The sequence below is a fragment of the Aphis gossypii genome, chromosome 1, assembly GCF_020184175.1.
Source record: "Aphis gossypii isolate Hap1 chromosome 1, ASM2018417v2, whole genome shotgun sequence".
Lineage (NCBI taxonomy): Eukaryota > Metazoa > Arthropoda > Insecta > Hemiptera > Aphididae > Aphis > Aphis gossypii.
Window position 1 is genome coordinate 1,267,106 of NC_065530.1, and position 13,031 is coordinate 1,280,136.

At 23.6% G+C, this 13,031-nt stretch overlaps 1 protein-coding gene across 6 annotated transcripts; it reads left to right on the plus strand.

The window, feature by feature from the left end:
* Positions 1-823: 823 nt before the first annotated feature.
* On the plus strand, positions 824-11,577 carry LOC114120859 (repetitive organellar protein). Of its 6 annotated transcripts, none has more exons than XR_007603236.1 (15): positions 826-1,110; positions 3,505-3,616; positions 3,737-3,864; positions 4,047-4,123; positions 4,819-4,937; positions 5,008-5,096; positions 5,875-6,120; positions 6,366-6,882; positions 7,045-7,176; positions 7,565-8,107; positions 8,530-8,654; positions 10,175-10,321; positions 10,427-10,548; positions 10,614-10,715; positions 11,255-11,271. XR_007603236.1 is itself a non-coding variant. In XM_027982924.2 (15 exons), the coding sequence occupies exons 1-15, from the start codon at positions 1,032-1,034 to the stop codon at positions 11,377-11,379; spliced, it is 2,667 nt and encodes an 888-aa protein (XP_027838725.2). In that variant the 5' UTR covers positions 827-1,031; the 3' UTR covers positions 11,380-11,553. The 6 variants fall into 6 exon arrangements, 4 of the variants coding, with proteins under 4 accessions (XP_050053463.1, XP_050053461.1, XP_027838725.2 ...); XM_027982924.2 differs by having other exon boundaries at positions 827-1,110; positions 10,610-10,715; positions 11,255-11,553; XM_050197505.1 differs by having other exon boundaries at positions 828-1,110; positions 3,713-3,864; positions 10,610-10,715; positions 11,255-11,549.
* The last annotated feature ends 1,454 nt before the right edge of the window (positions 11,578-13,031 follow it).

The following is a 13,031-nucleotide window of genomic DNA, read 5'->3' on the forward strand; positions in this document are numbered from 1 at the left end:
ATATACAAAAAAATTTTAAGTCTTTATCATAACATAGTAAGTACAACAATGTTTTTGAATAATAAAAAAATTTATTAAAATTGCTATTGATTGTTTCAATGTAAACTACTTATGAGGAACTTCGTGTTACATTTTTAAGCCTTAGCTACGTATAAAAATAGAATATTTCATAAATTTTCAATTGCAAAACAATTTGCAACATTTTATGATTTTGACGAATTTTGTAAAAATGTTAACCTCAAATACTTATGAAAATTAATTGTGATACTGTATTTTAAATAATTGTATTATTCTTTTAAGCGGCTATACGAACAATGTATGTGGAAATTCATATTAAATTTTAAAACTTTTTGATCAACCATTAAAACGTTTTCGACATATTTTATAGAAATAAAATAAAATAAATTTCAAATTTCAAATGTACTTAAGTAACTCAACAAAAGTTAAAATATTTTAAAAATGTTAAAAATGTTATCATGTATAAAAAATTAATATTTCAATTTTTGGTTCAAATTTCAAGTATATACAATAATTAATTTTTGAATTACAATAAAATATAGGTATCTAAAACTGTTAAAGAAAAATAGTTATTTTACGTATTAAAGTTGTTTTAGTAGACATTCTCATAAAAATTGAAATATTTCAGTATTAATGTAAAATTATTTGATATTTTCTTAAATAGGTTTGTTTCATGAATAAGCAATACGAAAATATTATTAACATTAAAGTATTTATAGATACCGTAGCCACTTTATATGTACAACTGGTTACTATAGTAACAGAAACAGTCACCATAGCATTTATTTCCTATACACACCTACAACAAAAATTTGTCAGTCACAACATTATTGTATGTTGTGTAATTTTTAGTTTACCTAATAAATATAACAAATTAAATAACATATTATATAATATATGTTTATACAATTTAAAAATACTATATCTTTTGTTTTATTTGTTATTTATAGTTACTATAAACATTTTATTAACTTATAAAAAATTCTTTAAAATATGTAGTTTAGTGGGAATAAATGATTATGTCGAGTTTGAATACTGTAGTATATTTATGCAAAGAAGTATTTGATTCAAACTGTCAACCAACACAAATTGGTAATGTACTAATCTATATGGTATATACTATATAAATATATAATATATAAAATATTAAAATATAGATGTTAGGAATGTAAGGCATATTGTAATAATTTGCTAATTAGCGAAATCTACCTTGTCAGTTTTTCTTACAAAGTATTTAAAATTTATATTTTATATGTACATAAATTGTGTTTAAATTATTTTTACATCAAATCTCAGGCAGAATAGGAAAAATTGAGGTATAGAAAAGTTCAAAGAGTTTTTATCAAATTGTATATAAAAATAAATAAAATATTTAATAAATCGATTTTTTTTTTAACAAAAAATTCTGTTATTAAGTTTGTTTCCATTACTTCTGACTTTCTGTACAATGTCTACCAAATTGGATAATGCAGAAAAAGCTCCATTTTCATCTTATTACGTCTGTAGAAGTTTCAACAAAACGTGATGTATTTAGCTTATCAAATAATAACTAAATTGACTTCCTACACACTTTGTGATTTGTCTACGCTATGTAACTAAGTAGCTAAGATTTACGACGATTTTTAATAAAATTTCGTTATCTGACTCTGTTCTTACCATAATAAAAAATAATATTTACGTTCTCGCGATAACGAAAAAGGATTAATTTTATATCGAGTTATCAAAAGTATAATAGTTTCTAAGGGATTTCAATTTACTTTGAGATAACGAAAAATTCGCGATAGCTACGTTCAACATAACAAGAATCTACTTTATTTATTTATTATTTATTATTTATTGAATTCTATAATAATGTTTAAGTATTTTTTCTTATAAATAGCAGCTTAGTTTTAGATTCTGAACGGAGTGATGAATGTATTGATTTTACAATGATGTATGTTTTTTTTTTTGTGTCTGTGTACAGCATAACTAGTCGAAATAATGCTTCAATTTCAAACTTCGGGGGTGGTTTCCAATGGAAAAGTGAATATCCTTGGTGCACTATAGAGGTAAAAAGTAAACATTATCCAACAGTTTTCAAAAAAATCGAGAAAAACAAAAAAAAAATGACGGAAAAACGGGAATTTTTACGCAAATCCAGTTTTCGACCGAATCGATTTTTTTATATGGTTGTTATTCAAAAACTAATCACTGTAAATACTTGAAATTTTTACCAAATGTTCATGTTAGTGTTATCTATATAAAGTTAAATTTTTAAAAATTTTTGACTTTTTATAAGTTTTAATTAATCACAATTTTTTTTATAAGCCTTTATAGTTCACATTTTTACGAAATCTGTCGAAAACGCAAAAATTTGCTAATAATTTTGAAGTTGAAAAATCATAAAATGTTTTATGTTTATAACTAAGGATTAAAAATACAACACTAAGTTTTCCATAGGTTTTTCTTCAAGTAGCTATAGAGAAAACTCGAAACATCATTATAGGAAAAATTTTAAGTGCATTTGAATTTTAAATTTTTAAGAAATCGCGTAACGATAACGATTTATCCTCAAACGATTTTAAATATTTGTTATTATTCAAAAAGTATAAGTCGTAGATACTTAAAAATTTTACCAGTTATTTAGATTGGCATTTTCTTTACATGATTTGATTTTCAAAATATTTTGAGTTTTTTTGAGCTATTTATAGACAACTGAAATTTTCAATTTTTCTGAAAAATTTTTTGTAGTGTCGATAAAATTTTTTTTACCCAATCTAACTACTTGACAATTTTATACAAAGTTCCTCATATGTTATTCTTATAGTGATTAAAAAATTATAAGAATACATAGTCATAATTTTTTTTTTTAGCATTTGAAGTTCAAATTTTGACAAAATCATGAATATTTGCAAATTATTTTGTAGTTCAAAATTCATAAAATTGTTTGTATTTATATTTAACGTTAAATATTCTAGACTGACAAATCATCTCCGTTCAGAATCGTTTTTCGTATACAATGATACCTATCATTGTATTCAAATTTAACCTACCCTAGTCCGAGGTCCACCCCACCCCCTAATGTACAGCAGAGCGGTACCCACTTGCCGACTTTTTAAAATCTTTTTTATTATTTTTGGTAAAAACATTTTAAATATGTAATTTAGGCTGTTTCGACTTGGTTTTTGCAAAGCTAAAATCTGCTAAGATAAAAATACAAACATATAGTAAAAAAATAAAATAATATATTAAATTATATTACCTAAAATGGATGGCAAAATTGTATACAAAATTAAATGTTCTCAAATTTGAACTAAAAAGTGTTCAATTGATGATTTTTCTTATATTTTAAGAATGAAAAATGAATGGTTTTAATTTTATTAAGAAATCATTATATCTACTATATACCTAACCTAACCTAACCTACAGATATATACGCGTATACTTATATATATTATATTTATTTCAAAAAAAAATTATGGTAATTATTTTTTTAATTTTTTATAGAAATTGAAGAACAAGCATCACGATTAGGAATAGACTTAGTGAAAGAGATACATCTTTTGAGTATTGCTAAACAATGTTTACTTGAACCATTGCCTGTCGATTGGTTTCCTTGGTATTTTTTTAAAAATTAATTTACATGTACCTATTATTATAAACACATTCAAAATAAAATTAACAATTATTAATATTATTACTAAGATTTATTTAGGTTTATTATGTAATTATTTCGTAGTTATATCGAAAAAGAAAATAAGTATTTTTACTATAATAAACAAAGTAAAATATCTCAATGGGAACATCCTTTAGATGAATATTATAGACAAATAGTTGAAAAAACACGTTCAGAAGATTGTTCTACAGGTAAATTAAAATAAAATCTACCTTTTTTGTTTTACTGAAATTTTATTCAAAAATATCTGATGTTCATTTTATTTATTATAAATTAATAATTATTATATACATTATACTTATATAATATGTCGATATACCTACCTATTATTAATTAGCTACAGGTACAATTTAAATATTATTTTAATTTATAGGTCAAGACATATCATTAAACATAATTCTAGACGAAGAAAATTTACTCGACACTACTATGTATCTTCATACAAAAAATGTAAGTCTTAAAATTCCTTTGGAAAAATTTCAGATCACTCAGATGTATAAAACATCTAATAAGGAACTTGTGTATACTAGAAGCTCTATAATATAATAGCTCTATCTCATAATCTATTTAATATGTGGGTGTAACAAACAAGGAACTTCTGCTTTTTGGTCGTATAATACAATTAAACTACATACTTGCAATATTTTTTCAAATTTACTAATTGTATTATTTTTATATATATTATTATAATTATGTAAAACATTGTTATTTAAAAATTTATCTTAAATTAATTTTGTATATTATAATCATTAGTTTGATAACATTTTTACGAAAATTCGTATTTATTTTATTTTTAGGTAGTTCAAAATTTAATTTTAAAATTTGGAATAAAATAAATTACTAGAAACTAAAATTCACTGCGTATGTCCATTTTAAATAAAATTAAATCTAGTTATTAATTTTTAATTGAAAATTAGTATTGCTAGTACCAGTAAGCTGTATTATAATAGTTACTTGAAATTTTGATCTATTATTTTAAAATGTTTCAAAAATTAACTCTCAATAACTTAATCAAAGTTTTTGGGCTCTTTAATACGGTGTGTATACTATATTCACATCATAATTAAGAGGTTTGATCATTTTTGTTTTTTTTTTCATTTTATAACTTATGATTGATTAAATTTATCTTTGTTGTTATTTATAAGAGTAATTATGAAAAAAAAGCGGTTGCTGAAAAACGAACAGTACGTTTTAAAACTCCTATAGAAGAATCATTAGATCTTGATGATTCCGAGGAAAATATGAAGTTTTTAGGACCAATAAAGTAAGTTAAAATTGATTATATTTTAATAATTTTTTTAATGCATAATAATATTACTTGATTAATATACCAGGTTAAACACACCTTTCACAAATACATCATCTACTTTACACAATTTACCCCAATTTTCAACAACGAGTACTTATGATCTAAGAAATACAGGTAAGATTTTAGATGAAATGTATACTATTAGTTAATATTAAGTTATTTTTTACTTATCTTTTACTAGGTATAAGAAAATACATTTTAACTTTAAAATTTTTTATTTTATTTTCAAGATATTGTTACTAGGTACCTAGTTTATTATTTATACATTATCATTTTTATTAAATTAATTTTTATGACAACTAATAACAATAAAATATATTTTATACTTATTAATTATCTCATTATTAAATAAATAATTGATCATAAATAATCTCATTCATAAATAACAATAATTTAAAATATTGCGCTTGTCAATAATATTAAGCATTCAAATTTATATTTCTCACCCATTAATCATGAATTAGGAAGTTCGTTATACTAAACTACTTTCATTAAAATTCAAGAAAAACTACAAAAAATAAAATAAACATCATTTATAATTTTTAATTAAAATGTATAATTTCTAAAAATAAAATGTTACAATCAACACATTTATATAACTAATAACTGTACATAAAAAAGAATTTTATGGTTTAAAAAGTATGAGTGTTTTTTACTCCTTAATATTATTAAAGATTTATGTTATTATGTTGGTGAATACACTGTTAAAAATTAAAAATTTTCTACTAAGCTATTAAGTTATCGTAGACACTATCTAAGAAAAAAGTTAGGTATAAATAATAGGGTTTTTCAAATCGTAGGTGACATTCCTATCACAAATTTTTTATACGCTTATAAAATATGATAAATAGGTTCTAAATTATAAGATTCTGGGCGTTATTGATTGTCCTAGGTAGTCGGAGTGTACTTTCCAAGTACAATATATTACCAAGCAAAGAAGAACTGTCCAAAAAGTCTGAATTAGATGAAAATATTAAAAAAACAAATTATGAAGACTCACCTACGAATTTGAACTATACTACTGGAAAAGAAAATTTAAGAAAAATTGATATAACTTTGACGGAATCTTCTGATCGATCAGAGAGTACTTCATCTGAAATTCAAACAGATCATATGAATAGCGAATATGAAGAGAACGGTAATATATTTTTATACTAAAATTTGTATTTAAAATATTTAGGGCACGGCCCGTTTCGCCCAAAATCAACCTTTCCCGTTTGTAACTGCCTCGTCGTAAAGTATATTGTTTAGTTATATATTGCTTGAGTTTAGTAAATGTTTAGAATTTGATTTTTTCGTAAAAATAATTTTGTGCTAGTGTATTTTTTCAATAAAAAAAGTATTACGAGTAAATTTTAATTATACTTTTATCATTCAAAATAGGTCAAAAAGAAAAGGATAATATTGTAACATCGGTTCAATTAAATAAACGTCATGAAAAAATCGATACTATCGATGACGATGGGAAATCCGCAATCGATAATATTAATGATTTTCAATCCATAGGAACTGCAAAATTGTACAATGTTAAAAAAGATGATTTAGTTAGTGATAGTGGAAACTCTACAGCAAAAGATTCTAAAATAATACAATCATCAATAGCTTCTAGTAGTTTGTCTGCAACTAAAAGTAAAATGGCAGAAATAACCCAACGATTTCCACTTAATCAATTTTCAAACGAAACAAAATTATTTAAAAGAAAACCAATAATAAGTGATGAAGGCATTTTTGACTTAAAGTCTAATAATATAAAATCTAAGATTGAATCAGGAAATGATTTGGAAGACGAGAAACCAAAATTATTAGATGACACACATATTAAAGTTAAAATTGAAAAACATTGCGATTTAATGAAAAATAAATTAGAAGATACAATTAAAACAAACCAAAATATATTAAGGTAAGAAATAACTATTAAAATATATAAGTATATAATTGTAATTAAAATTATAAAATACGTCATGTTAAAATGTACAAGTTTAATAATATATTATTGTAAATTGTTATGATATAATCTATTTAAGTCTAATTATAATAAGTAATTACAATAATTATGCTTCAGGGAAGAATTGATTAAAAAGATCGATGAAGTTATTCAAAAACAACATGATAATTTTCAAAAACACGTTGAAGAACGACACAATGAGCTTTTTTCTAAAAACGAATTAGAATTAAAAAATATAATAAAAAATGTGTGAGTATCTAAACGTTTTTTTTTTTTTTTTTTAAATATACCTTTCTTAAAGTATATTTGTTTTTAGTATTACCTGTTTTATTATATTTTAGATTCTAAGTGTAAAAAAATAATTAAAATTAAAAACATTTCTAATGTATTGTCTTAATAGTTAAGAAAACCAACATAAAACACCCAGAAAATACCAAATGAGAATATATACCCAACACCAGTTTTCGACAAAATCCAAAATTGTTATTTTTTAATTCAGAAAATGATAACTTTAAAATTAAAATTTTCTCCACATATTAATAATAGCAAATTATTGACATGATTTTCAAAATATTATAGTTTTCTTAAAATAATGGTAATACCTATAAATATTACTTATTTTGTTACTTTTATCTAGGCAAGAAACTACTAGAAAATCATTAATCGAAGAATGTGACAAGAAATATATTCAAAATATTTCAAATACTGAACAAATGTGTGAAGAAAATTTAAGAAAGTTTAAAAAAGATTTAGAGGATTATACAGATTTATTCAAACATAAAATACAGTCTGACCTTGATGCAATATCGAATGAATTAAAAAAAGATTTTGCTAAAAATAAAGAAATAATAACCGATGGCTGGAACGAAGCATTAGGATCGTACAAAAACGACGAGTTGGCAAAGGCAAAACATAATTTTGAACAAAGTACAGAAAATATTAAACGTGAAACGGAAATTCAAATACAACAATTTCACTTAGAATTCCGTGAAAAACTCAAAATTATATCCGAAGATAAATTAAATAGTGTTTCTGAGCAATTAGATATAGCATTAAGAGAAGAAATCAATTTAGTTAAAAAACGTGTTAACGAAAGTTCTAAACATAATATGAATAATAAAACTACGAAACATATACCACAATCAGAAATATACAATGACTATCCAGAATTTAATTTAGAGTAAATAACGCTCAGTAAAAATATTTTCACTTATATTGTTAGGGATGGTTCAAACTTAAATTTTCACGAACTCAAACTTCATCTTATACCATCTAATACTATATATATAATACCTATACTAATCTTATAACTTTTAAACAAACAAAACATTTTAAAATACGATAGTATTAAAATAAATCTTAATTTTTAGTTTAAGCTTAATTATAAATATACAAATTAATCTGCTTTATACTTAAACGTTTCGAACTTGAATACACTGAACCATTTTAAACTATTCGAAATGATTGAGTTCGAATTCAAACCATAATCTTTCGCAAACTTAACTTTTATAATTTCTTAATGTTCAAGTGCCCAAGAACCCATCCCTAAATTTTAGTTAGTTAACTTTTTATTTATTATTTTATTTTATGATTTAATTATAGGTATCAAAATATAAACACGCATAGGATTAATTATAGCAACATAAGAAAAAAAATTCAACACTGTTCGAATGAATTAAACGATGCTCTAAAATTGGTTAACGAAATATCATCAACAAATGAAAAAGGTAAACTATTAAACAAAAACTGATTTATTAAAATATACAAAAAATGTATCGAAAATAAAGTTTAAAAGTGTATGCTATAAATAACATAATATAAAGGCGAAAGGCCGATATTTCCATAAGCTTAAGGTAGAAAAATAAGATTAGGTAAAGGAAATATTTTTTCTTTAGAGGCTTCACTCTTCATGTCTATAGGTATATAATATTATTGGCAATAATTTGTATAATTTGAAAACGGCAGAAATAGAATAAACAAAACTATTATTATCGTTGTCAAATGTCAATTAAAAAATATTAATATTTTTATTTTACACGATAATAATTTCTGAATTTCAATTAACCAAATAATAATAATTTAATCAATAAGTTGAAGAAAACAAGTCAAAGCCCAATAATACAGATAGTTTTATAAACTATCAGAACACCAGAATAAAATTTCAGAAGAAATAAAATACAATAAGTATCTTACTTAATATATATAACATTTACAATAATTATTTAAAATATAATAATAAAATTATTAGTCATACCCAGTATTTTATACAAACGTTTCTCGTAAGAACATTTTTATATCTCTTTTAAAGAATAGAAAAAAATCAACTCTCGTCAAGAGTTAAATGCCAAGAGCTATTATAGCCCTAAAAAGAATTGAATTTTTCAATAGTTTGTGCTGTGTATTGCGAGTACATTAAACATGGTTATAGAACGATTGTTTTTGGCTGGAATATTATAAAAAATACAATTTAATATACCAGGAGCATCAGTGATATCATTAATAGTTTTAAAATAAAAAAATATATCAGCTAGTATATTTGGAAGATAACGCTGGAATGGTAAGAGTATACCTAATTTAAATATAATCGAAGTTATTGATTATCATGTTGAATTTGAAGGCTACACATTTTAAAACTAATTTTGTACACGTTCAATAAAATCAATGCCAGTTTAAAATATGAACTCCAGGTAGGAGATCTGTATTTTGAATAGACATCGCACTAACGCGCATTACAAAAACTTAAATGATCTCAAATCTTTAAATTCAGAAAAATAGCACTTAATAAAACAATATTTTCAATATTTTTTTACAATACACTCATTATTGCTTACCCTATCGTTACCTTCAATCGTGGATTAATTCAAATTCTGATTCTTGGAATTTTTAAGTTTACATAAAGATTATATTTTAAACTTAGAATTGTATACCGTGAAATAAACTTTAGCTCCAATGTTATATCTATTTTATGTTTTTATAGATCCATTTTTAAGGATTACTATCATATATTATTAGCGAAATCACATTTTAATAAATCAAAATCTACTTATTCAAATTTCCAAAAAATCATTTGCTAAACAATATTTACAATAAAATAAATTAATTCTAATTTAAATAAATTTGTAAAAAAAATGGGGATGAATGTTGAGTGATATAATATATAATTGTAAACAATATTTGGAAATATAAATAAATTAAAAATTGCATTTATAAATTTAATGTGATTAGTATATTAAATTTTGTTTTACAGAACATAACACAAATGTATGTCCTAACAAATGTACAGTTTCATGTCAAACTGAGAATTTAACTAATCCATATCAAAAGCCAAGTGTAAAAGAATATATTTATCCTGTCGAATCGTCAAGCATGCAGTCTATGTTTAATAACCCATATGGTTTGTACTTTGTAATGTTAATAGATTATATCTTATTCTTTACCTCAAACGTGTATACGTATCTAATAATTGTTATTATTTTCAAATAAATATTGTGTATACAAGATGTCAACACAAAATACACTAATTATTTGGACCAAGCAAAAATATCCGAAGATCTATGTTCCAACTACTTGACATCATATTCTCAACAACTTAATTATAGCCCATTGCATATTTTAAGTCAGGTAATGATTTTAATTGACTTCTTTATCATACTTAAACTAATTTAATTTAATATTAAATCAGCAAGAATTAAAAGTGAAAGCTGCAGAACAAAATATATGTCGTTTAATCGATACGTTCAACAATTTCAAATACGATAATATTAATAATATTCCCAATAATACTAATAGTAAGTTATAATACAGGTATATTGTATATTCATTTTTATTAAATCTAAAATGTACTACCTATGTAAAGTTATACCTACAAGTCAATAAAACAGCATATAATAATTAATATAGGACTAGGATTTGTAAATATTTGCATAAACATTATTACTGATCGATTGTACATGATTCTTAACAATTTGGATCCAGTTTACACAATGTATGATGTATTTATCACATTGATGTAAATCTATAATAATACCTAATTGTAAATAATTAGTGGCTAGTTAACTTATACAATTTATCTTATAGGGTATAATTTTCATCATCAAATTATCTTGATAAATCATCTATATATTTCTTAAAGTGTCGTTGAACATATAATATTTAATCTGGCATTATTACTAAAAATTAACTATAGTGGTTGAGCCGTCGAGCATTTTTATTAAAACTATCCAAGTATTGGAATGCAAGTTATTTTTTCTACATAAAAAATAATTATAAAAAACTGCCCTGCTACTTAATTTATAATTTTTTTTTTTTTTTTTTTTTTTTTTTTTAGTTTCTGATGAATACAAGTTTACCAATATCTATCAGACGCTAACACCAAAACAAATAGCATACAATCGGACGAAACATTTAAGAGAATGGCTTTACAATACTGACTTAAAAAATAAAAATAATTGAATTTTCTAATATTACGTAGTTACTTTTAAAATGTAACTTAAATTATTAGTTATTAGTTTTAGGCTATGATTACTAACAACAATAAAAATAGTAACTTAATAAAAATGACCTACAATAATTATTGTTACTTGAATAAATACATCACTTTTTTATATGTTAAGCTAACCTAAACTATTTACTATACATTTATAAAAAAAAAGAATAATAGTTAATACGTAATAACTATAATATTGTATAGTTGCTTATATTTGCTTCAAAGTTGAAGGTAAAATGTATACGGAATCGTTTACATCAAATGTTCACAATTGCATACGTTAATTAAGACCATCATACGCAATCGTATTTTATTGTAATGATTATGACATTAGACAACCCAGTAGGTGGATCAGAATTTATTCCTGATAAAATGCCTCTCGTGGCACCACTGTGCCAGAGCTTTTAGCTCTAACAATACTAACCGTTTAAGAGCTCTCTAAACCACCACCTCCGTCACTCGTGATAGCCAGTAAGCCGTTGAGCTCTCCTTCTGCGGGTACCAAGCAAAATTCGACAACACTGCAAATATATTATTATCGAATTCCAACTACAACTGAACTTTTTAAGTTAGTGGTACTAAAGTCTCCCGGGGAGAAAAAGATTGAGAACGACTTTAGACTGGATAATATCAAACAGCGTTTTAATAATATACCTTCGACGTATGTCTGCAGCTATAACTACAAGAACGACCAAAGTGTGCCGAAAGCCCGAAAAGGTTTAAACTTTAAAAAGTTATAATAAAAACGTTATTCATCAATTCAGAATAAACATAATATATTATTTTAAACAAGTTATTATAACATTAGCACAAATCAGTATATAATCATGTTTATAACTAAATAAAAAAAATTTTAAAAATACAGCTTACTGAACTATCTATTTTTATTTGCTGTGTATAAAATTTATTTATTTATATGTTTTGAGTAAAATTTTAAAATATTATAATATTAGTTAATAATTATGCTATCATTAAATGTAGGTACTAGAACACAACTCCTCTTTATAATTATTATTTACAAACGTATAATATTATTGTATATATTCAATTCCATGTACTTATAGTATTTTAATTAGTCTGTATATTGTGTGTTAGGAATTGAACTAGCTATAATATAAAAATAATAATAATAATAATAATATATTAATAATATTCAATATGACACCAGCTATTATGCACACATAAGTGGCATGAACCGGGTAGGTTTCCACTGTTTCCAGGTCTGTCTCTATGCCGATAAGAAAGTATAAAATAATATATTTATTTAAAATAAGGACACTTCAACCACATGTGTTGTCTACATCTTACATAAGTCTTTACATAGTAAAAACCGTTTTACGCAGACAAGAACTATACTAAGGCTGTAGTCTAAGTTAAACAACTCAATTTTTATACTATAAAAAAGAAAAAATTAGCTGTGTAACATCGTTTTTAGTTTTTAAACATCTCTAATAAAAAAGAGTTCTTATCGTTTCAAAACCCATCATGTTTGTGTTTTTCAAACTTAAATAACTCTTTTTATAGTTCTGATATCGAAAAAATAAAACCATGTTGCACAATCTAAAATCTTTTTTTTATAATTTGAAAATTTATTTGGTCAATCCTCGCTTGAAATGTT